Source organism: Euleptes europaea, chromosome 18 (assembly GCF_029931775.1).
Source record: "Euleptes europaea isolate rEulEur1 chromosome 18, rEulEur1.hap1, whole genome shotgun sequence".
Classification (NCBI taxonomy): Eukaryota; Metazoa; Chordata; class Lepidosauria; order Squamata; family Sphaerodactylidae; genus Euleptes; species Euleptes europaea.
In genome coordinates this window covers 9,013,984-9,039,680 of record NC_079329.1, presented here as the reverse complement: position 1 = coordinate 9,039,680, position 25,697 = coordinate 9,013,984, and the positions used below count along the sequence as shown (strand labels likewise).

Genomic DNA, 25,697 nt, shown 5'->3' with positions numbered 1-25,697 from the left:
AATATCAGGAGCATGCCTATTATATTAGGTGCCATGGAAGACAGGCATGACGCTGCTGCAGTCGTCTTGTTTGTAGGCTTCCTGGAGGCCCCTGGTTGGCCACTGTGTGAACAGACTGCTGGCCTTGATGGGCCTTGATCTGATCCAGCAGGGCTTTCCTTATGTTCTTATGGAGGATGGGGCTATCCATGGCTACTAGTAAAAATGAATACCAGTCATGGTCCAGACCTATTCTCTCCAGGATCAGAGGAGCATGCCTATTATCTTAGGTGCTGTGGAACACAGGCAGGATGGCGCTGCTGCAGTCGTCTTGTTTGGGGTCTTCCTGGAGGCACCTGGTTGGCCACTGTGTGAACAGATTGCTGGACTTGATGGGCCTTGGTCTGATCCAGCAGGGCTTTTCTTATGTTCATGCCTGTTCTCTCCAGGATCAGAGGAGCATGCCTGTTATATGAGGTGCTGTGGAGTACAGGCAGGACAATGTTGCTGCAGCCGTCTTGTTTGTGGCTTTCTGGAGGCACCTGGTTGGCCACTGTGTGAACAGACTGCTGGACTTGATGGGCCTGGGTCTGATCCAGCATGGCCTTTATGTTCTTATGGAGGATGGGGCTATCCATGGCTATTAGTCAAAATAAATATTAGTCATGATGCATACCTATTCTCTCTAGTATCAGAGGAGCATGCCTGTTATTTTGGGTGTGGTGGAACCCAGGCAGGATGGTGCTGCTGCAGTGGTCTTGTTTGGGGGCTTCCTGGAGGCCCCTGGTTGGCCCCTGTGTGAACAGACTGCTGGACTGGATGGGCCTCGGCCTGATCCACCATGGCTTTTCTAATGTCCCTATGTAGAAATGCCACACTTGATCTGGTGCAGCAGTGAAACCGTTCCCTGCGCCCGCTCTGCCACACTTCCTCGCCTCTTCCCCAGACCCAGCCGCCCGCTTTTTAACCCCCTCCTGCCCCACTTCCTCCGCGCGGGCCCGCCACGCTTCCTGCCCATCCCTCCCCCACCCCCATTCCCTCCCCCCCCTCTCCTTCCAAGCCAACTAATCCGGGAGTGTCCCCTTCGCCCCCTCCCCTTTGCATCAAATGCAGCCCTTCCCCTTCGCTCCGGATTGACACCGACGCAGCCCGTCGACCGGGGAGGGGAGGGGGGGTGGGGGTGGGAAGCGACCGCGTTCCGTTTTAATCGAAACTCCCCTTTAATTCCCTGCCTCCCGGTCCCCTCCTCGCCCCCCCCCGGGGTCCTAGCGCGCCGCGCCATGCCTCTGCAGAGAAAGGGGGCAGCGAACAGACAAAGGAGAGAGCAGGTAAGCGGGGGTGGGGGGTGAGTGGGGGGGGGAATGCAGCTGGGGGGCAGGTTGGGGGCAGCCTCCCCCGGGCTGCGGCTCAAGCGGCTCGTGCACGGCATTGCACGGCATTGCACAAAGGGAAACCAGCCCCCCCACCACCGCCCCCGAAGCGCCGCCGCTGCTGCTGCTGCTGCTGCAAAGCCCCGCGCGGCGCCCTGTCCCCCCTTCCCTTCCCCTCCACCCCGCGTGCCTTTTTGCTCCTCCGCGGCGCCCCCGCCGGTCCTAGAGCCCGCCATGTTTTGCAAGCGGTGCTCCGCCGCGGCAGGCTCGGGACGCAGCCCCGCGCATCCTTTGCCCGCCGGGCGGCTGCAGCCGGGGCCGCCCGGGTGGGAAGAGAGGGTGCCGGCCGCGCTTCGGCCCCTTGGTCCTAGACACAGCCATTTTGCGGGAGGCTCTCCCCCCCCTCCCTCCTTCCCTCCTGCCAGACCCCTTTTGTCTCTTCGGAGGGAGATCTCGGCCCACCCCACCCACGCACGCACCCCCGGGCTCTTTATTTGCAAGCAAACGAGCAAAGCGCCAGATCCCTACATTTGCAAGGGGGGCTGGTTGCAACGTTTCCGAACCGAAGCCCGCGTGCGTGTTTTGTCTGCGGCTGTAATGTATTTTTTTTTGGGGGGGGTGCACATGAACGGATTTGCAAGATCTGAGCAAGGCTGTCAAGGACGGGACATTTTTGGAGGACTTTCATTCATAGGGTCGCCATGAGTCGGAAGCGACTTGACGGCACTTAACACACACACACATGAACGCATGAAGCTGCCTTCTGCTGAAACAGACCCTTAAGGGTCCATCAAAGTCAGTCTTGTCTACTCAGACTGGCAGCGGCTGTCCAGGGTCTCAGGCTGAGGTCTTTCGCATCTCCTACCTGCCTGTTCCCTTTAACTGGAGATGCCGGGGATTGAACCTGAGACTTTCTGCATGCCAAGCAGATGCTCTGCCACTGAGCCACGCCCCCTCTCTATGGCTCTCCAGGATCTCAGGCAGAGGTCTTTCGCATCACCTACCTGCCTGGTCCCTTTAACTGGAGATGCCGGGGATTAAACCTGGGACCTTCTTCATACCAAGCAGGTGCTCTACCAAGCCGATGCTCTACCTAATGCTCTACCACTCTACCTAATGCTCTACCACGGCCGGGATTGAACCTGGGACCTTCTGCATGCCTAATGCTCTACCACTCTACCTAATGCTCTACCACGGACGGGATTGAACCTGGGACCTTCTGCATGCCAAGCAGATGCTCTACCTAATGCTCTACTACGGCCCCTCCCCTAAAATGGTAGAAATGCCTTGGCAAGCCTTCTCGAAAGGGTCCGCATTACCTTCTTCTGCGGGCAATTTTTTATTTTTTTGGGGGGGGGAAACTGAGGATCTTCCTGCCATGCAGTAGGAGCTCTGACCTGGAGCCTTTGCTAAAGAACATCGAGTAGCCCACGACAGAATATCCCAGGGTGACCAATCGGACAGCTGAGATGTCAAATAAGTCTTCAGTTCCTATCCCCCAGCCCCAACGAATTCTCACAGTACATACGATGGTTCGGCGCATGTTCTTTCCTTTTTTTTAACTTTACCTTCTGTCACCCCCCCCCCACACACACACACCTTCCCAGGCTTAGACTGTGAATGCCTCGGGGCAGCGACCTTGGTGTTAGTCAGCAGGGTGTGGGTGCCTGTATGAATGAGGAAGGAGGGCAGGAATCCAAAATTAATCCCCAGTAGTTTGTTTCGTCTTCTAGATCCCTTCCTCTCTTCCTCAGATCCATGATCTGGCATCCCTCTGGATATCCTTGTCTGCATCCACCCGTATACATGGCTCTGAGCAATTTGGAGAGAGGGAAGGAGTAAAAAAATGGGTGGATGGATAGACAGACAGGGAGGGATCTCCCTGGGTTTTGTGGCTCAGCCACATCAAATATAGTTCCTCTTTTCACTATAGCTCTAGATGATGGAGGCACCCAGAGGAATATTTCCACTCACATCTGACAGGAGTGTTGCTGGAGGCTCAGCCTTCTAATACCAGGTGTGTGGTGGGCAAGGTGTGGTTCTGTGGTGCGAAATAGGCACTCAGCACATGCTCAAAGGAAACTCCCAGATGTGTCACGTCGTGTTACGTACTCTGAGGGCTCGAAATAGGTTCCAAAGCAAAACCTTCGTTTAGATTAAACACTGGAGAAAAGAAAAGGCTCTCTTTCTGTCACTCACACACACTTTCTTGCTCTTACCCAGCAAATCTCTCCCGTGGCTCAGTGGTAGAGCACATGCTTGGCATGCAGAAGGTCCCAGGTTCGATCCCTGGCATCTCCAGTTAAAGGGACTTGGCAAGTAGGTGATGTGAAACACCTCCGCCTGAGACCCTGGAGAGCCGCTGCCGGTCTGAATAGACAGTACTGACTTTGATGGACCAAGGGCCTGATTCAGTAGAAGGCAGCTTCATGTGTGAAACTCCTTTTGAGGTATGTGGCCCATCCTATCTTGTTTCTGTTGGCCTTTTTCATCCCTGGCCGCTGTTTTTCTCTTGGAGACTGGGGATGTCCTTTTACAAGTAGGATCCCTCCTAAAAGGAGGATCGTGCACCCCCTAAGTTGTTTTCATCTTTTGTATTTAGCAATATCTGCGTTTTAAGGTATTTTCTTTTCCTCTTCTCAGACTTCCTCCTCCTTCCCTTTCCCCTAGATTCTAAATCTGGCCATTTTGAAAACGGCAGCACTCTGACTCCTTATAATAAAGCAAAACCCTGTATGGTCTGCCCTGGTTGAGCAGAGAAAAGCAGGAGTCTTCTCTCCCCTTCCCCCCCCCACCAATTTCTGGATTTTGAACTCTGTTCCTACATGCTCTGCTTTGCCTTTTTTCCCCTGGAGGCCAGATATTGTTTCTTTTACTACCGCCAGCCATTTTACGACTGCTTTCTAGAAAGACTGGATAATTTTCATATATATAAAAGAAGAAAAGATACATTTAAGTGCACTTTCTTTGCAAGCTCTCCGTAAGAATGAAAGGGACATTCCTCATTTCAAGCTGTATTAAATAGACTGACTCTTTTCTTCGTCTCATGTCTGATGAAGGGAGCTTTGACTCTGGTGCGGGTCAAATGATTTTGACTTTTGTAAGGGTCAGAGGTTGTGGAATGGTATAGTCTAGCCCGATATCATCAGATCTGGGAAGCCAAGCTGGGTCGGTACTTGGATGGGAGACGGCCCAGGAAGACCCTGCAGAGGAAGGCAATGGCAAACCACCTCTGCTTAATCACTTGCCTTGAAAATCCTGTGGGGTCACCATAACTCAGCTGTGACTTGACAGCTCTTTATACGCACACAACCGTCAGGGCTAGTTGAAAGCTGTGGGGACTTATTGAGCCGGAGCTGGAAGGAGCCGTCTTCATCGTGGAGATAAGCTGATGCCTGAAATCGTTTAATTACTCCCCTGCTAACTCGGTTTGTGCATTCTCACATCTCTGAGACTTCTTTGGTGGAATATCTACTGAAAGACAGGGTGACTCTTATTTCGCACTCTGTAGCAAAATTCTGCTCTTTGTTGGAAAAGGAAGGCATTAACGATGAATAAAAATTTTATGGGTAAATGTCCAGATTAATTAGCATGGATGAGATGCTGTAAGCATGATCTGTATAGTTTTAGAATCAGAATCATAGAGTTGGAAGGGACCACCAGGGTCATCTAGTCCAACCCCCTGCACAGTGCAGGAAATTCACAACTACCTCACCCCCAGTGACCCATAATCCATGCCCAGAAGATGGCCAAGGTGCCCTCCCTCTCATGATCTGCCTAAGGTCATAGAATCAGCATTGCTGACAGATGGCCATCTAGCCTCTTCTTAAAAACCTTCAGGGAAGGAGAGCTTACCACCTCCCAAGGAAGCCTGCTCCACTGAGGAACCGCTCGAACTGTTAGAAAATTTTCCCTAATGTCTATACAGAAACTCTTCTGATTTAATTTTAACCCGTTGGTTCTGGTCCGACCTTCTGGGGCAACAGAAAACAACTCGGCACCATCCTCTATATGACAGTCCTTCAAGTACTTGAGGATGGTTATCATATCCCTTCTCAGTCTTCTCCTCTTCAGGCTAAACATCCCCAGCTCCTTCAACCTTTCCTCATAGGACTCGGTCTCCAGACCCCTCACCATCTTTGTTGCCCTCCTCTGGACACATTCCCGCTTGTCTACATCTTAACATAGGATATGTATTTTATATTTTCTGCTGGCCTTTGGCTGTAATAAATATGTATGTATTTCAGAGATAAGTTGCTGGGGGCCAGAGCACAGTAGAAAGGCAGAGTACTGGTGTTTATATTAAGCTTGTCCAATCCAGAAGCTTCATACTGCCTTCCAGTCGCAAGGGCTAATCACTCTCTCTCAGCCCCACCCACCTCACAGGGTGTCTGTTGTGGGGAAGGTGATTGTAAGCCAGTTTGAGTCTCCCTTAAGTGGTAGAGAAAGTCGGCATATAAAAACCAACTTCTTCCATGTCAGATGTGTATTCTGGGCTCTGCACTCATTTGCCAAGGATTGCTATCATGGTGGGTGTCATGGTGGCTGTAAGTTTAATTTCCATGTTTGTTTCAGGCAGCGCCCTCTCCAAAGATGGCCAAGGAAGAAGAGGTAGCCGTGGAAGTGAAGCTAGAGGAGGACGAGGAGGACGGCTACATCCAATCTGGGCGGCGCTACAAGTGCCTGACCTGCGGCAAGACGTTCCCCAGCGTGCCGCGGGTGTTGCGCCACTTGAAGACCCACGCGGGCGGTGGCCCAGCAGGTGACGTTGCCTGCCCCAGCTGCAGGAGGGCGTTCCCCGACCGCGCCCAGCTCCGCAAGCACCAGCTCAGCCACCAGACGGAGCGCCCGCACCAGTGCCCCCTTTGCGCCAAGGCCTACAAGACGGCGCCGGAGCTGCGCAACCACGGGCGCAGCCACAGCGGCGAGAAGCCCTTCGTGTGCCACGAGTGCGGCAAGGCCTTCATGCAGCCGGTCTGCCTCCGGGTCCACATGGCCCGCCACACCGGAGACCTGCCCTTCCGGTGCCAGCAGTGCCACAAGGGCTACGGCACCCTCTCCAAGCTGAGGATCCACCAGCGCTCCCACACGGGCGAGAAGCCGTATTCCTGCGGGGAGTGCGGGAAGTGCTTCGCCGACCCCTCGGTCTTCCGCAAGCACCGCCGCACGCACGCCGGCCTGCGCCCCTACCAGTGCGAGGTCTGCAGCAAGACGTACGCCGAGCTGAAAGACCTCAAGAACCACGAGCGCTCCCACACCGGGGAACGGCCCTTTCTGTGCCAGGACTGCGGGAAGGCCTTCTCCCGCTCGTCCTCGCTGGCCTGCCACCAGCGCATCCACGCCGCCCACAAGCCCTACCGCTGCAGCCTCTGCGGCAAAGGCTTCACCCAGCTGTCCTCCTTCCAGAGCCACCAGCGCACCCACTCTGGGGAGAAGCCCTTCCTCTGCCCGCAGTGCGGGCGCATGTTCAGCGACCCCTCCAGCTTCCGCCGGCACCAGCGGGCCCACCAGGGCCTCAAGCCCTACGCCTGCGACAAGTGCGGGAAGGCCTTCCGCCAGCCGGCCGACCTGGCCATGCACCAGCGCATCCACACCGGCGAGAGGCCCCACAAGTGCTCCCAGTGCGACAAGAGCTTCGTGGCCTCGTGGGACCTCAAGCGCCACCTGCTGGTGCACTCGGGCCAGCGCCCCCACCAGTGCGGGGAGTGCGGGAAGAGCTTCGCCGAGCGGGCCAGCCTGACGAAGCACTACCGGGTCCACTCCGGGGAGAGGCCCTTCAAGTGCGAGCGCTGCGGCAAGGCCTTCGTGGTGTCCTCCAGCCTCCGGAAGCACGAGCGCACCCACGGCAACGAGAGCAACGACGACAGGCCCGCCCCCCTCGGCAGCCAGGACCCGCCCCCCGGTGACCAGTCGGCCATTGTGGTCGCCACGGTCGTGCCGGCCTGCGGGGAGTGCGGGGAGGCCTTTTCCTCCACTCAGGAGCTGCGCCGCCACGAACGGCTGGCCCACCCCGGCCTGAGGCCCTTCCCCTGTCCGGAATGCGGCAAGGGTTTCTCGGACCGGGCCGGGCTCCGCAAGCACGAGCGCATCCACTCGGGGGTGCGCCCCCACGCCTGCCCCCACTGCTCCAAGGCTTTCCTCGGGGCCTCCGACTTGCGCAAGCACCTCAAGACCCACGGGGCGCTAGAAAGCCGGGCCCCCGAGGACACCGTGGTGACCGCGACCATCACGACCTACGAGCCGCTCATGCCCGCCCACATCCATCCCCACGACGACGGCGCAGGGACGGACAAAGACTCCCCGTCGGACTGTCTGCAGGAAGCTCTCACTGAACCGTCTTGAGGCCCGCCCCTTCCCCCTCCCTCCCCAGTCGCGATTGGGTGGTGTGGCATGCCCGTTCCGTGACCTCGCTTGTGGTGACGTGTCTTTCCGCCTCCTTCTGAATAATGTGCTGTGGACAGTGCTCCTCTCTCCAGTGGCTCCCCTGTGGAAACGGCTCTTTCCAAGCCCCCTTGAGCACTTATTTTCCGGAGGGGGCCATGGCTATCTGTGCTTTTCGTAGGTGGGTGTGGCTGCAGTCTCTCATGCGCACTCCCCCAGCATCAAAAACAGCGTCTGCCGAGTTCTGAACAAAAAATGGGTTGCGGGAGGGAGGGAATAATGCTTTCCAAATATTGACAGTGGTCCCCCGTTGTCAATAGGGGGACGATACAATAATGTGGTTATGTGCTCACACCCTCTGCAGGGTGATCCGCTTCTTGCAGCTGGGTGCGCATGCGTCCGTCGCACCCCATCAGTAAAAATCTTATACAGTTTGGGGGTTGGGAAGCGGGGATTAATTGGTACGGAAGAGGCTTTTCTTTGTGGGGAGGGAAAGAAGCAAGGATGCCCCCCCCCCCTTCTTCCATTCTCTTCCAGGACAATTACCTTCATAAATCTGTCTCATGCCACCCGGGCTTGTATGAACAGTCGAAATAAAAGGCCTTGTTTGTTCTAAAGACGAATACTGGGTGTTAGGTTTAATTTTGCAAATTGTGGATAGGGGAAATAGAACCCCAAAGCCTTTTCATGGAATCATAGAGTTGGAAAGGACCACCAGGGTCATCTATTACAACCCCCTGCACAATGCAGGAAATTCTGAACTACCTTCCCCCCCACACCCTCAGCGACCCCTACTCCATGCCCAGAAGATGGCCAAGATGCCCTCCCTCTCATCATCTGCCTAAGGTCACAGAATTATCTTTGTTGACAGATGGCCATCTAGCCTCTGCTTAAAAACCTCCAGGGAAAGAGAGCTTACCACCTCCCGAGGAAGCCTGTTCCACTGAAGAACCGCTCTGTTAGAAATTTTGTCCTAATGTCTAGCTGGAAACTCCTCTGATTTAATTTCAACCCGTTGGTTCTGATACAACCTGCTGAGGCAACAGAAAACAACTCTGCACCCTCCTCTATATGACAGCCCTTGAAGTACTTGAAGATGGTTATGAGATCCCCTCTCAGTCTTCTCTTCAGGCTAAACATACCCAGCTCCTTCAACCTTTCCTCACAGGACTCGGTCTCCAGACCCCTCATCATCTTTGTTGCCCTCCTCTGGACATGTTCCAGCTTTTCTACGTCTTTTCCCTCCCCATGACTAACCTTCTGCACCCAGATCTTTCCCTCCTTGCCATTATCCTTTGAGTGTCTCCAAAACGTTGCTGCTGTTCCAGAGAGCCTAACAGCCCTGGTTCTTCTGCCACCCAAATTGCAAAACTTTTGTGGCACTGAAGCTTTCGATACCCATTGGCTGCGCTGCTGTGGTGTCTAGGAATGTTCAGAGAATGAAGAAGGTTGCAGTCCAACTCCTCAGAGGGAAGTGAAGGTTGTCAGTTTGGCGGGGATTTAACCTTCGCATAATGGGTGGTTAAGAATTGGGTAAAGGGCCTAGGATGGAGGGAGACTGAGGGAAGGGGTGCCCAGAGGCAAGGTGGCATATGGAAGGGTACAGTGGGCTGAGAGAGAACCACCTGCGAGAACAAAAGGGAACTGAGGCAAGAGGAGGGGCTTTGAAAACACTGCTGAAGAAGAAGAGTTGGTTTTTATATGCCGACTTTCTCTACCACTTAAGGAAGAATCAAACTGGCTTCCAATCACCTTCCCCTCCCCACAACAGACACCCCGTGAGGTAGGTGGGGCTGAGAGAGTGTGACTAGCCCAAGGTCACCCAGCTGGCTTCATATGGAGGAAACCAACCTGGTTCACCGGATTAGCGTCCGCCGCTCATATGGAGGAGTGGGGGATAAAACTCGGTTCTCCAGATCAGAGTCCACCGCTCCAAACCACCGCTCTTAACCACTACACCATGTTGGCTTAAGATGAGCAGGGAACGTAAGCAGGAATCTGGGGGAAACACTGGTGGGGGGAGACAAGGAGCTGGAGGGAGGAAGAGCCAGGGAAGAAAGTAGGACTAGGCCCCCAAGTCTGTACCAGGAGGGGGCTTGCATTATAGAAAGGAAGGAGACGGGTGGCCAGGAGAGGGAGATGAGGGGAAGGCAGGCAGGGGGGAAATGTGGGCTGGTCCCTTGCTCAGACTTATTCACAAGGCTAAAACAAGAAAAGAGCACCTCCGTGCTAATATCATTAGGTTTGGAAACTGGCACGGGAAGAAATCAGTACAATGATACAAAATATGTATATTGTGTTTCAAACATTTCAACAAGTACAATGGACTACAACAAGTGACAATAAACAATATATACAAAATGTGTTTGATGCAGTCTATGAATAGTACAGTCTATAAATAGTACAATCTTCTTAGTATATAGAAAAGTAGTTTTAAAAGTCCATCAGGTACATGTATAAATGATCACAAAGTCTTCATTAAGCATGATGGGTGGGGGGACGGCCGTTTCAAAAATATTTCTTCAGCCCCATTTCCAATCAAGTATCCAATTAAATTCTATATATCATCATGAAGTCAATTCACCAGTTCCCGTAGGATACTCACAAGTGTAGGCAACAAGCTAAGCTGCCTTTGAGGCTCTTCTCACCTCCAAAGTGTCAATGCCCGCCCGCCTCCGAAGGGCTCGTGATGAGTGGAAACCTCAGAATCACACCTTCAACTCATCTCTCAGCTTCCCCCACCCCACCCCTCGATTCTGTCGCGGCTGAGGCTGGGTTTCTCTCTCCTCCCTTCTAAACTGTGACATCCTGTCATCCGTGCACCAACACGCACAGACCCTGTTGAATTGAGACCACAGCAGAGCGTCCCACTTTCTACTGCCAAAGGTATGTTTTTTGGAGAGGGATATAGAGGGATTCTGGGGTTGCTGATTTTTTTAAATCTCTGCAGAGGAAATGCGGGAGTGAGGCTAGGTTTGGTGGCATGCCTGGTTTATTTTGCTTCTGCTGGAAGGGGTGAGCGGCCATTCAGAAAGCGACCATGCAAGGCCTGACCCGCCCCCCACTCCCGGATGTCTGGAACCTCAGCCCTGCATTTCTGCAGGTGTTCTCCGCCCGCTTTCAAACCGGTCCGCATGTTGTTAAGGACCAGGACCTTTCCTTTATTCCATTCTTTATGCTCGTGGACCAACAGGTCACGAGCAAAACAATATTCCATAATACATAAATACCCAAACATACAGAAATATAATATCTAAACAGTACAGTTAAAAAGAGGTATCATTAAAAAGCATAGATAATTTTTTTGCCCCGGCGAGGGTTACATTTGGATCAGTGTCAGCCAATAACTTTGCAACTATATCTTGCTTTAGGGCACCTCTGAATGTGTATTGTGATCCATTTGTCTCTGGCGAGATCCTGCTTTTTACAATCTACAAAAAAATGCCGAACGGTGTCCAAACTCCCTGATCCACAATCGCAAAGTCGCTTGGAAAAGGGGACCCCTGAAAATCTGCCTACTAACTCCCCCAATGACCGGGCATTTATAAGGACTAGGGCCTTGCTTTGTTTCAAAATGATTCTCAGGATGCTGAATTCGCTGCTTGGCCTTAGCTTCTTCCGTGACGTGAGCTCTTTGCTTACTCTCATGAAGTAATAAAAGAAGTGAGGGGGGAGGAGGAAGAGCACATAGCATTTCTGGAAACAACCTTGCACTTCTGTAGAAAAAAAGCTTCTGCTTCCCGGTATGAACTGAGGACCGCGTGGCGCTCTCTGTCGCGGAGGTGTTTCCGGCTTGAAAAAGCGGACAGTAGCATTCGAAGGGCAGGGCGCATCCATAAATCTGCGGTGGCTGCCTAGCAGGGCGATGTGTCCAACTGAACTTGGGAGCTCTAGCCACTAGGCTCACTAATCGCTGGCTATCCTTTGTATATTTGTCTAGTCCCCCCCTCTAAAGCCACCAAGGGGCAATTACTGGCATAACTTGAATATGCATTGTGTGGAGAACTTTCGATTGTCCTGAATCTCACGCCCGTCAGCTTCACGCCCGTCAGCCCCTGAGTGCTAGTTTTACAGGAGAAGCAGGAAAAGGTCTCTGTTTCTCTCCACTCACTCCAAGCCATGCACAGTCTTACACAAATCTATTTTGTCCCCCACCACCACGCTGACGTCTCCCTTTCCCAACTTGGCTACCTTTTTTGCTGCAAAAAGTGGTGGACTCCGTGGGAAAGTCTTTGCGGCGTTAGGAGAGGAAAAAGGCCAGTGGCACTGTAAAGGCTAATATATTTGTTGTGGCAGGAGCTTTCATAGGCGACAGACAGCAAGCAACAGATGGGAAAAGGGTGACCGGGTTATCTTGGAATAACAGCGGACAGGCCCAGCAGAGATAAGGGCCGCAACTCTTTCTCCTCGTGGTTACCTACAGCTCTCAATTAAAACCTTTATAACCAGTCTTTGAAAATAATGCTTCCCTAAAGGCAAGGGCCATAGATGCATAGAATCGTAGAGTCGGAAGGGGCCATAAAGGCCCTCTGCCTGACCACCAAAACATGGAACCAACCCTACCCACCAGGTGTCTCTGGACTCTGAACATGAGCTCTCTCCTTGGTTGAATGTTCCCATTTTCCAGTACTGAGGTAGACTAACTCTGTGCGTTTAACTATGCAGTGATGTGTAGTAGTTACCTACTTCACAGGGTTGTTGTGAGAATAAAGTAGAGGAGAGGAGAATGATGCAAGCTTCTTTGGGTCCCCATTGGGAGAAGAAGAAGGAGAAGGAGGAGAAGAAGAAGAGTTGGTTTTTATATGCCAACTTTCTTGCCCTTTTAAGAAGACTCAAACCGGCTTACAATTGCCTTCTCTATCTCTCCCCACAACCGACACCTTGTGAGGCAGGTGGGGCTGAGAGAGTTCTGAGAGAACTGTGACTGGCCCAAGGTCACCCAGCTGGCTTCATGTGGAGGAGTGGGGAAACCAACCCGGTTCACCAGACTGGAGTCCGCCACTCATGTGAAAGAGTGGGGAAACTAACCCAGTTCTCCCGATTAAAGTCCACCTCTCCAAACCACCGCTCTTAACCACTGCACCACGCTGGCTCTGAGAGAGTGCTGAGAGAACTGTGACTGGCCCGAGGTCACCCAGCAGGCTTCATGTGGAGAAGTGGGGAACCCAACCCGGTTCTCCAGATTAGAGTCAGCCGCTTTTAACCACCACACCACACTGGTGGGGTATACATGAATTAAATAAACATAATGCCAAACTCATTCAATGATACACTTCTGAAATGATGCACGATGTAAGGAAAAGCGCCCCTCTCTTCTTTCTCTTTCTAGGGCGCCCTTCTTTTGAGCCAGCCATGCTCAAAGCAAACCCCATATCTGCTTTATCCGTGCTTCTCCTCTTCCTCAACGGGGTCTCCCCAAAGTGCCAGGAGAGCCCGGAGGACCTATGCCAGGAGCACAAGGACTTCGTGCCCGGCCACACTTTGGCCGGCGAAGGCTTCGACGTCACCACGCTGGAAAGAAAAGGGGCCAGTTTGTTGGACATGACTCAGTGGGAAAACCCCGACGGGACGTGCACTTTGTGCCAGAATCCGTTGCTGGAAGGCCGGCCGCTCCAGAGACTCCCGCTGGCTGGGGCCGACTGGGAGGTCGACATCTCTTGCCGCCGGAAGCTGCATTCCTCCTTGCAAGAGTCGGGCATCTCGGTGGTCCAGGGAGCGGGCGCCGACGTGAAGAACGACTGGAGGATGGGCCTTGAAGTGGAGGTGAAGCCCGAGGTGCGAGCCCAGGTGACTCTGGCAGGATCCCATTCCAAGATGGCCGACTTCAGCATCGACAAGAGCGGGAAAGACAAATACAGTTTCGCCAGCCACGAAGTCTCCTGCCTTTTCTACAAGTGAGTGGGCTAGGGTGGCCAGGTCCCTCTCCGCCACTGGAGGGAGGCTTTTGGGGCAGAGCCTGAGGAGGGTGTGGTTTGGGGAGGAGTGGGACTTCAATGCCATAGAGTCCTATTGCCAAAGCGGCCATTTTTCTCCAGGGGAACTGATCTCTGTCGGCTGGAGATCAGTTGTAATAGCAGGAGATCTCCAGCTAGTGCCTGGAGGTTGGGAACCCTAGAGTGGGCAAATGTGGAGGTGGTGACGGACGAGTAAATATTCTGATTATATTAAAATCTCGGAAGCAACAATTATGATTATCGTGAAGAGGGCGTTGCAAAGGGAATATAGAGTGTTATCTATAAGGTGGGAGTCCCTAGTTCGAATTTCGCCGCCATTGGATGGCCTTAAGCCTGCCTCGCTCTCTTAATCAGATCCAGCAAGGCAGCTTATTACATTATTGTTTGTGTGTAAAGTTCTGTCAAGGTCACAGCCGACTAATGGCGACCCCCATAGGGTTTTCAAGTCATGAGACGTTCAGAGGTGGTTTGCCATTGCCTTCCTCCGCGTCCCAACCCCGGTATTCCTTGGTGGTCTCCCTTCCAAATAGCTGCCAGGGTCGAGGCCGAGAGGGTGTGACTAGCCCAAGGTCACCCAGCACGTTTCCATGGAAGAGTGGGGATTCGAACCGGGGTTTCCCGGATCCTAGTCCGATTCCTTAACCACTACCCCACGCTGGCTCTTACATTCTTAGGTAAAGGGAAAGGTAGTCCCCTGTGCAAGCACCGGGTCATTCCTGACCCATGGGGTGACGTCACATCCCAATGTTTACTAGGCAGACTTTTGTTTATATGGTGGTTTGCCAGTGCCTTCCCCAGTCATCTTCCGTTTACCCCCAGCAAGCTGGGTACTCATTTCACCGACCTCGGAAGGATGGAAGGCTGAGTCGACCTCGAGCCGGCTACCTGAAACCAACTTCCGTCGGGATCGAACTCAGGTAGTGAGCAGAGCTGGGACTGCAGTACTGCAGCTGATACTCTGCGCCATGGGGCTCCTTCTTACATTCTTAGCTGTGTTTTAATGCTGTGTTTTAATGCTTTTAATGCTTTCATATCCTCAAAATTTATTGTGAGGAAGATACCGGAACAGACCCTTTACTTTCCTGATGGGGCTTCCTCTCTCTCTTGCAGGTTTCGCATTGGCCACCACCAGCCCCTCACCCACCATTTCAAACGTGCTCTGAAGGTTCTCCCCCAAAAGTATCTCCGCGCATCACAGCTGGAATACCACCAGCTTATAGAAACTTACGGGACTCACTTCATAACAAAGATTCATCTGGGGGGACGTGTGAAGGACGTGACCGCCATACGGGAGTGCGAGACGGCACTGGACGGGATGAGTGCCGAAGAGGTCAAAGACTGCCTGAGCGTCGAGGCATCTGCCAGCATTGGCCAAGACAAAGTGAAGGTGGATGCGGCCTACCAGAAGTGTGAGGAGATGAGAAATAAGCGGAGTTTCAAGGGCAGCTTCCACCAGATGTACACCGAGCGGCACACCGAAATTGTGGGCGGGGACCGTCACGCGGATCTGCTTTTCTCCGACGATCTGAGCAAGGAGTCCTTCCAAGAGTGGGTGGAAGGCCTCAAAACTATGCCCGGCCTGGTCTCCTATTCCTTGGCCCCAATCCATACCTTGGTGGCCAAGGAGGACCCACGGAGGGAGAGCCTGAGGCAGGCGGTGAGTGAATACGTGACCAGAAGAGCTCTGTGGAGAAACTGCACCCAGCCTTGCCCGCCAGGGACTCAACGCAGTGCCCACGACCCCTGCTCCTGTGTGTGTCCCAACAATGGCAACACCAACTCCATGTGTTGCTCCAAGAAGCGGGGCCTGGCCAAGTTGACAGTGACCATCAAACGTGCCTCCAATCTTTGGGGAGACCACTTCACCAGGACCGATGCCTTTGTTAAGGTGTTCTTCCAGGGGAAGGAGAGTCGCACGTCAACGGTGTGGAACAACGACAACCCAGTATGGGGGGTCCATTTGGATTTGGGGCACGTCCAGTTGCTGGGAGAAACCAGCAAGCTCCAGGTCCAAGTCTGGGACGAGGACAACAAGTACGACGATGACTTGTTAGGGGCCTGTGAGGAGAGCCTGCAAGCAGGGGAACGCCAAGAGAAAGTCTGTTACTTGAATCACGGGCGCCTGGATTTCCAGTACCACTTGGTTTGTGGTCCTTACCTAGGTGGCCACCACTGCATGGATTACACCCCTCAGCAGCCAAGATATAAGGGTGCCTTCTTGCAACGCATGGGAAAAGGAGACTCTGTGACGGAAAAGAGGGTCCATGGCTTTGACCAGGGTGGCCCAGGCTAGCCTGATCTCATTAGATATCGGAAGCCAAGCAGGGTCGGCCCTGCTGGTAGTACATGGACGGGAGGCCACGAAGCAAGTCCAGAGTTGCTACTTAGAAGCAGGCAATGGAAAACCACCTCTGTTAATGTCTTGCCTCTAAAACTTTACGGGGTCGCCGTAAGTTGGCTGAGACACCGTCAGAGGAACCCCCAGATTTTATCCAGCGCAGAGACCCTGGACTCAGCTGCTGTGTCTTGCTAAAGCACAACCAGGTTCCCTACCCACTGGCTACCATTTCACTAGCCAAACTCATAGCCACTCGCCAACAGGTCTCACATCTGACAAAGCTTATGCCACAATAAAGGTCTTCTCCTTAAAGTGGCATGAGCCCCTTTGTTGTTGTCCACTTCTCAATCTGTTGCTGCTCCGAGGCAAGCTGAATATTCACATATTCACCTATTCAACCATATTCACATGCCTAATTCAGTGATTCCAGATATGGTACCCAAGTGTTCCATGTAGGGTTGCCAGGTCCCTCTTTGCCACCGGCGGAAGGTTTCTGGGGCGGAGCCTGAGGAGGGTGGGGTTTGGGGAGCGAGGCCAATTGCCAAAGTGGCCATTTCCTCCTGATGGATTCATGGTAGAGGTAACATTTGAACCAGGGATCTCCTGATTCACGGTTTAGCCCAGGGGTGGGGAACCTTTCTTCCGCCAAGGGCCATTTGGATATTTATAACATCATTCGCGGGCCATACAAAAATTATCAAAAATTAGCCCACCAAGCCCCAAGCAGGCAGCTGCCCCAGATGATCCCCCCCCCGGGTGTGGGCAAGCAGGCAGGCACTCAACCGGTGGCGCACTCGGCCACCTGGTGGCACAGGATGGTCTGTTGCACCAGTCGGGAGTAGCTGTCCAGCTGCACGCCGGAGTCGCTCCTGCTCCGCATGGTCGGGGCCAGATTCTACAGCCGGCTCCTGCTACGTCCGCCTGCAGGGGTGAAATGAGGACACACTGGCTAAGAATCTCCCCCACCCGCGCATTCTGGCCCTGCCCCCTTTTAACCCCTCTATTGTCACCACTTCCGCCCCAGCCCTCTTGTAGTACAGAAGGAATACGTTTCTCCACAGCCCGGGTGGGAAAGGGTTAACACAGCTTCTTGGGCGGTCCTAGCAGCTCCATAGCTAATGATTCTTCTGCAAGGGGGAAAAAAGGTTCATTTTCTCGGCAAAACAAACTCAAATCTGCCTTGAATAGAGGCTATTCCTGTCCATGGGAGGGGGCGGATCGCCAGTCTTAGATCCTTCTGAGCTAGAGATCCGCCAGGCCTGACGTTCCCCACCCCTGGTTTAGCCTCTTAACTTCCATGTTACCCTTAAAAGCCAATGAAATTTTAAACAAATCTGATCTGTTTTGTCCCCTGAAGCTTGGTCTGTTTCCCATGAAATGGGATCCTTTGAATATCAGTCCATGACTAAAATTTGTTTGGGTGGGGACTCTCCGACACCCTGCTCTCTGGCACGCTACCCGTCCCCTTGTCATGTATCCAAGGCCTACTTACAATCAGAGACTTTAAGGAAACAAAATTCTCTGGATGGGAAAAGCACACCCACCCTTCCTTTCTCGAGGGACCTCCCTCTTCTGTCATGTATTGTTCCTCACTCGTGAATTCTCAGCCGCCTACGAAAAGAAGGAACCGTTTTCTGGTGCTGGCCAGCTTGCCGGGGAATCCTTGACTGCTGCCGGGATCCGCTCAAGGTAATGAAAGATGCCTCCCCAAACACAAAGACTATCGGGATTGTGACAGTATCGCTCTGTGTCCAAAGGCTTGGTTTGAGGAGGAGACAACACTCCTGTTTAGATGCCGGCCTTTAGTGCGGGCAGACGTACACTGGATAATGCCTCAGGGTGGGATTCATCCCTCTTATCCCTCCCACCCCTATCCTTCCAAGAAGCCTGTGGAGGAATCTTTCCTTCCTCCCCTTGACTTTCCCACTTCCTAGATAATCGAAGCCATGTGTCGGGGAACTGGGGGGGCGACCCAGACGGAGGGAGGCGGCCGTGATAAAGGCAGGCTCCCCTTTGCAAGCAGTCCTGTTAAAAATTACCCGGCTGTCGTTAGGAGAGGGGAGAGTAAAAAAAAAAAAGTCAAGGCTTTGTCTGGTGAATGCAAAAGTGGGTCAGCTGCGGAGAGTGAAACCGATACGAGACCCGGCCAAAGTAACTAAATGAAACAGAAAAAGACGGAGTAAAGTAATGTTGGGAATTGGGTGGTGGAAAGGGCACATTATTCTACTGTGGTGACTCACCACGGTCCGGAAGATTTTTATCCTCAAGGTGTGGTATAGCCTGATCTTGTCACATCTCGTCGGGCACTAAGCAGGGCCTGTAGAACAAGAGTTGTTTTTTATATGCCGACTTTCTCTGCCACTTAAGGAAGAATCAAACCGGCTTACAATCTCCTTCCTTTCCCCTCCCCACAACAGACTCTCTGTGAGGTAGGTGGGGCTGAGAGAGCTCTAAGAGAACTGTGACTGGCCCAAGGCCACCCAGCTGGCTTTATGTGTAGCAGTGGGGAAATCAACCCGGTTCACCAGATTAGCGTCAGCCGCTCATGTGGAGGAGTGGGGAATCAAACTCGGTTCTCCAGATTAGAATCCACCGCTCCAAACCACCGTTCTTAACTGCTGCACCACGCTGGTATTCAGATGGGAGACCACCAAGGAAGACTCCGCAGAGGAAGGCAATGGCAAGCCATCTCTGCTTCTCTCTTGCCTTGAAAGCCCCTTGCTGGGGATCGCCATAAGTCGGTTGCAGCTTGAAGAAGAAGAGTGGGTTTTTATATGCCGACTTTCTCTACCACAAGGGAGAATCAAACTGGCTTACAATCACCTTCTCTTCCCCTCCCCACAACAGGCACCCTGTGGGGTAAGTGGGGCTGAGAGAGTGTGACTAGCCCATGGTCACCCAGCTGGCTTCATGCGGAGGAGCGGGGAAACAAATCCAGTTCATCAGATTAGCCTCCGCCGCTCATGTGGAGGAGTGGGGAATCAAACCCGGTTCTCCAGATCAGACTCCACCGCTCCAAGACTTGCTAGCACTTTACATTCACATGTACTGCAGATGGGAAGCCTGACGCTCAAACCATGCAAGATTAGGTCTCCTACCGTAGTGATTTTCAATCCCTGTGTTGGAACTCCTAGGCGTGTTATTGATCCCCACCTGCTCGGTCCTGAGTCTCTGTAGAGCTGCTGTCATTTTTGCTCCCTTTGGGAAGCATCTGTTATTAGTACATAGAGAGCGAGGGCATCGCATCTTCTGCCTCTTTTTCCAAGCGTACTTACAGAAGCAACAACACGGTGAAACAAAGGAATTTGTCAGTGGTGAAGATTCTTCCACAGCATTAACCCTTGGTTCGTTCTTCACTACAGTATGCCTCCGGGAGCTCAGCTTGTGTTTCCTGTCCCCTGCTCTCTTGCTCCGCTGCCAACGCTTCTGACCTTGAACCCGCGAGGTCATACCTCTGGCTCCCTCCGTTCTTATCACGTGGCCCTGATGCTGCATGATTTCGTGTCGCACGCTTGCAGCTCATGGGGTCCCGTGCTCAGTGGGTTCCAGGTCTGCAAAGGTCGTTGCCCTCGTGAATTTGTGGAAGAAGGGAGTTCCAAGCAGGGATGTCCAAGGTTCCACACAAGCTCTCCTTAGACAGTGCTTGGGCTGTAGAAGGTGGTGGTTTGAAATAGTTGGGAGGTAGGGAAGATGGCTAAGATAAGTTGGAGTGGAAGAGAAAATGATGTTTACCTCCTAAACTGAAAGGTACTGTTTGGAAGTCCTGCTATCTGTCATGGAAAATAGGGAACAAAGTTAATCCTGATCTGAATCAACTGCACCCCATTTACTTACTCCATTTACTTAAGAACATAAGAAAAGCCATGGTGGATCAGACCAAGGCCCACCAAGTCCAGCAGTCTGTTCACACAGTGGCCAACCAGGTGCCTCTGGAAAGCCCACAAAGACGACGACTAGGGCAGCATTATCCTGCCTGTATTCCACAGCACCTAATACAATAGGCTCCTCTGATCCTGGAGAGAATGGGTATGCATCATGACTGGTATCCATTTTGACTAGTAGCCATGGATAGCCCTATCCTCCATGAACATGTCCACTCCCCTCTTAAAGCCTTTCAAGTTGGCAGCCATCACCATATCCTGGGGCAGGGAGTTCCACAATTTAACTATTTTAACTTTTTATGAACCCCAGATGGCTGACTTTGAATCCAAATTGCCTTAAGCCAGATCTGGATGCTTTTCTGATGTTACTGCTGATGTCTGTGGTCCCACTGTGCTTTCAACTTCCTTTTCCCCACACTGTGTTTAAGTGGCCTCTTCCAGGGGGTGCATGAGAGAAGGGGAGTGAGAGGGTACAGATATATGCCTGACAGACCCGCTATCCAACCACGATACTTAGCTCATGTGTGAGCAACACACTGTTGTTCTTGATGGGCCTTTCTGCGCACAGTGTCTTCCCCATTCCCATGGCAGGAAGGACTGTACTGTTGTGGGAGGGGAAGCCAGAGAACCAGAGGATGGTCCTCTTTTGCTCCATTCCCTCCAGGACTGGATCTATATATTTTTTGAAGGGGGAGAAAAGTACAAATTGATGCCCCCTCATATATTAAATACATGGTTTTTCTTTATATAATCTGCTGCTGCTGCCCCCCTCTGCGGGCTGCCCGGGGCAGGCACCCCCCCTTATCCCCCTAGATCCAGCCTGCCTCTCACCTTTTCTGCTTAAAAACAGGCCCCCATCCTCTGCCTGCATGGGGGTCGACAGTCGGAAAGGACACATCAGGAGCTTGTGGGCATGCCTCTCTGTGCCCATTCCACGAGGGAGAATTTCAATGGCCTGTGAAATAGGGGCTCTTGTCTGCAATTTGGCAGGGATGAGCCCTTGAGAGAGGGCTACAATTTCAGATAATTTCATCCTAATTGGATAGAGGGGGGGAACCCCCCAAAAATGTGTTGTGCTTTGCATTTCTTCTAGAATCAAGCGGCGTTCCCCTGCTTGGCAGAAATTTGGCAGAGTTAATTCCAGAGATTTTTATCCCACTTGCGTGTAAAGCCGCAGGCAAAAAATAAAATGGGTGTCCCGTCGAGATTGACAGAAATGCTTACCAAATCGTTTTTAACGAAAATTGTGACAGAAAAGAATCCAAACAGAGCTGTTGACGCAAAGAGCCACATCAGAACCCAGCGTGGTGTAGTGGTTAAGAGCGATGGTTTGGAGCAGTGGACTCTGATCTGGAGAACCGGGTTTGATTCCCCACTCCTCCACATGAGCAGCGGAGGCTAATCTGGTGAACTGGATTTGTTTCCTGCCAGCTGGGGGACCTTGGGCTAGTCACCGCTCTCTTAGAGCTCTCTCAGCCCCACCTACCTCACAGGGTGTCTGTTGTGGGGAGGGGAAGAGAAGGTGATTGTAAGCTGGTTTGAGTCTCCCTTAAGTGGTAGAGAAAGTGGGACCACGAATGTCCCTCCCCTCCAAAACTATCCCCGCACACAGAAAACTAGGATGTCAAGGAGCAGGCAAGGCACCAGCCAACTGATTTTCAGAGCGCAGGCACATGTGAATATGGGAAAACATTCAGTCATAAGCCATCCCACCACCACCTGCGGTCTGAATCGGTGCAGCCCAAGGGTAATTGTGAGAACTGGCCAGTGTCATGGTAGAGGTAACATTTGAACCAGGGGATCTCCTGATTCACCGTTTAGCCTCTTAACCACTCCAAGACTTCTTGGGGCAAGGCATAGCGGGGAAACAGTTAACCCTTGGAATGAGGTTTTATGTCAGCTTCATACCAGGGCTTAAGCTTGCTGGGAGGAGCCCTTGAAGCAACAGCTATTGATTGTCCCTGTTCACATCCCTGTTAAACATTCTGTGCAAACAAAGACCCTGAGCTGCCAATCAATAACTGCCTTCTGCTCGTGTTTACCCTTGCTCCGATCACATTTTGGAACACTGCGGCAGCTCTGCCCGAAAGATGGATGCATTTCACTGATCCCACCGCCTGGAATCCAGACATCTCCCCCCCACCCTGGAAGACAGGTACAACTTGCATATGTTTCAACGGAAAGGCTGGTTTTGGAAAACAAATGGTGCCTGGTCTGGTTCTTCCCGACACCCTCGGCTATGGAAATCCTGCACGTTAATTTGAGATGCATGGATGTAGGCTGAGTATTTTGGGTCCCCCGCCCCTATTTATATCATGCATTTTCACAGTTGATCCCTGGCTATGGAAATAGCTTCTGGGGCTCAGCTGAGATTAAGCTCAATAAATTAAAGTGTCACTGCTTTGGATGAACGAGTAATGTTGATCTGGGGGGGGGGCACAACAGTTGGGACTTGACAGATGCCCACAAAATGAAAATCAAGCGCTCTGCCACATACTGGGATTTCCCCATCTAGTTATGTGGTATTTCAGATGTCACAGGAGACATCTGGGCAAGAGAGGGGACATAACCATACCGCAGAGCACATGCTTTGCATGTAATGAGGTCCTGGATTTAGGTCCCAGCATCTCTATTTGAGCCAATCAGAGTGTTGGACTAGAATCCAGGAGGCTTGGGTTCAAATCCCCTCCCTGCCACTACACAGAGATGCTAGTGTGATGACTCATGTTGTCCTGGATAAACCTGGTTGGACCAAACCAAGGGTCCATCTAGTTGTATAAGTGTGTATGAGTAAGGGCTGTGGCTCAGGGGTAGAATATTTACTCTGCCTGCCGAAAACACCAGGTTGAATCTCTAGTTCAGTGGATCAGGTAATAGATAGTGCGAAACACCTTCATGCGAGAGCTGCCACCACTGAGTAGACAAAACTGAGCTTGATATACCAATGGTCTGACTCAGTATAAGAGAGCCAGCATGGTATAGTGGTTAAGAGCGGTGTTTTGGAGTGGTGGAGTCCAATCTGGAGAACTGGGTTTGATTCCCCACTCCTCCACATGAGCGGCGGAGGCTAATCTGGCGAACAGGATTGGTTTCTCCATACCAACACATGAAGCCAGCTGGGTGACCTTGGGCTAGTCACAGTTCTCTTAGAGCTCTCTCAGGGGAAGGGAAGGTGATTGTAAGCCGGTTTGATTCTTCCTTAAGCGGTAGAGAAAGTAGGCATATAAAAACCAACTTTTCTTCTTCTTCATGTTCTTGATTGTGCGGACTCTGTTTCTCTTTCTAGGGTGATTCAGCAGCAAAGAAGTTCCCCAGGGTGAGGGATCCCATTTGACACATCATGCCCAGACTGCCTCTGTTCGTACCTGCCTTCCTTCTTTTTCTCTCCCTCCTCCCACCAAGAGTCTCTGCCCACTGTCAACGGTTCCACAAGTCCACTTGTGAGCAGCACACCGCCTTTGTGCCGGGACATAATTTGGCCGGGGAAGGGATTGACATAACCACGCTGCAAAGAAAGGGGGCCTACTTGGTGGACACCAGACAATGGCTGGACTCGAACGGGACCTGTGTTCTGTGCCGGAACCCCCTGATGGACGGGCAGCTGCAGCGACTTCCTCTGGCCGGCATGGACTGGCGGGTAGACGTCTCGTGCCACCGTCAAGTGAGCAGTTCCATAGAGCACTCTGATGTGGATGTGGCCAACGCGTTGGCCGGGGAGGTGAAGAACAACTGGAAAACGGAGCTGAATTTGCCCAAGGAGTTGGAATCCATCGCCAAGGGCCAGGTGGCTTTAGTTGGGTCTCACTCTCAGATGGTCATTTACGTGCATGAGAAAGCCCAACAGGACAGGTATATCTTCGTGAGGCACGAAGTCTCCTGTGAGTATTACCGGTGAGTTTGGTTTCATGGCAGCCCAGGAGATAGTTGAATTGTAGTACTCCCTGCCCCAGGATGTGGTGATGGCTGCCAACTTGGAAGGCTTTAAGAGGGGAGTGGACATGTTCATGGAGGATAAGGCTATCCATGGCTACTGGTAAAAATGGATACTAGTCATGATGCATACCTATTCTCTACAGTATCAGAAGAGCATGCCCATTATATTAGGTGCTGTGGAACACAGGCAGGAGAATGCCGCTGCAGTCATCTTGCTTGTGGGCTTCCTGGAGGCACCTGGTTGGCCACTGTGTGAACACACTGCTGGACTTGATGGCTTTTCTTATGTTCTTATGAGATGCATGATGGGGGAACCCTAGTTATGGGTATTATGCTCATCCCTCCCTTAAATTTAGGCAAGGTCACCTTCTGGGTGTTAACATGAAAAGAGGAATGCCTGTGACCTATCATTTGTGCATAGATGGGCTGTTGGAATTCACTGTAGTATTGCTAGTCTTTTCTCTGATTCGGCCTTTACCTCTGGCACAAGGAATGCAGACATTCTGCTGGTCCCTGATCTTCTGCCCTTCTTGTTCTTTTCTTGAGCAGGCTAAGACTCTTCCCAAGGCCTGCACTGCTGTCCCCTCACTTCTCCCATGCTGTACGGAACCTGCCGAGCAAATACGACCCCGAGGAGTACCAGCATTTCATTGACACCTATGGCACACACTACATCAGCCAAGCCCAGCTTGGAGGGAGAGTACGCAACCTGCTGGCTGTGCGGACTTGTGGAGCCACCTTGGCAGGTTTAACAGCATCCGACATCAAGGACTGCCTGACCTTGGAAGCATCTCTAGGTCCTGACTGGATGTCCCTTTCATTGAACATCAAATGCCAGGAGCTTCGGAGGAACCAAGCCAGAGGCAAGTTCAGGGAAGCCTATGGTCAGCGGCGCACGGAGGTCGTGGGAGGGGACAGCCAGGCAGAGCTGCTGTTTGCAGAACCTGGGGAAGTCCTGCTGTTTTCAGAATGGATGGAGAACGTCAAAATGAGTCCTGGTGTGGTTTCTTATTCCCTCCTACCGGTCCATACTTTGATAGATCGCGGAGACCCACGGAAGGAAGTGCTGAGGGGTGCCGTGAGGGACTACATCGCTCAGAGGGCCCTCTGGAAGAACTGCACACAACAGTGCCCTGGCCGCAGCTACCCTAGTTCAAAAAACCCTTGCGTGTGCATGTGTCACCCCGACGCCATCACTGACACCATGTGCTGCACCCGGGAACGGGGTCTTGCCCGCCTACAAGTCCACATACATAAGGGATCTGGCCTGTGGGCTGACCACTTCTCTGCCACCGATGCCTACGTCAAAGTTTTCTTCCAAGGACGAGAAATGCGGACGAGCGTCATCAAGAACAACAACAATCCTTGGTGGTCGGAAACCCTGAACTTTGGGCCGGTGAAACTGACGGGCCTGGACTACATCGAAGTCCAGATCTGGGACAAGGATGTCTGGCACGATGACCTCTTGGCAACCTGTTATGAGGGTTTGGTGACTGGGGATAAAGTCTGGAGAAAATGTTATCCGGCTCATGGACACGTAGAGTATTACTACGAGTTAGAGTGTGGTCCCACTCTGGGTGGCAACAGCTGCCACTACTACGTTCCTCAGAAGCAACATTAACCACCCAGTGCTACCCAATCGCTCACGCACCTCTCCCCCAAGCAAGACTAAAAAAAAGTTTCTTATACACAGAAATACTACTTCAGGAGAAATCTGTGTAAGAGTTATATAGAACACAGTCCCTGGCTGAGGGCCAATTGGACAGAAGCTTAATTTAATTGTTGTGCAAGGCTTCAGGGAAACCTGGCCACTGTGGCCAGGGCCTTTTCTATCAGAGTCCTTCCTGTATGCGACTGCCGA

General features: G+C 52.3%; 3 protein-coding genes across 3 annotated transcripts; all 3 read left to right on the top strand.

Annotated features, from left to right (window-relative positions):
- The first annotated feature begins 5,942 nt into the window (after positions 1-5,942).
- Positions 5,943-7,691, top strand: ZNF668 (zinc finger protein 668). The gene has a single exon (XM_056864206.1). The coding sequence runs from the start codon at positions 5,943-5,945 to the stop codon at positions 7,689-7,691; it is 1,749 nt and encodes a 582-aa protein (XP_056720184.1).
- Positions 7,692-13,082: 5,391 nt separating this feature from the next.
- On the top strand, positions 13,083-15,977 carry LOC130490379 (perforin-1-like). The gene is made up of 2 exons (XM_056864205.1): positions 13,083-13,624; positions 14,795-15,977. The coding sequence occupies exons 1-2, from the start codon at positions 13,083-13,085 to the stop codon at positions 15,975-15,977; spliced, it is 1,725 nt and encodes a 574-aa protein (XP_056720183.1).
- A 7,266-nt stretch (positions 15,978-23,243) lies between these two features.
- Positions 23,244-25,457, top strand: LOC130490091 (perforin-1-like). Its single transcript, XM_056863888.1, has 2 exons — positions 23,244-23,794; positions 24,386-25,457. Exons 1-2 carry the CDS (start codon positions 23,244-23,246, stop codon positions 25,455-25,457), a joined length of 1,623 nt encoding a protein of 540 aa, XP_056719866.1.
- Positions 25,458-25,697: the final 240 nt, after the last annotated feature.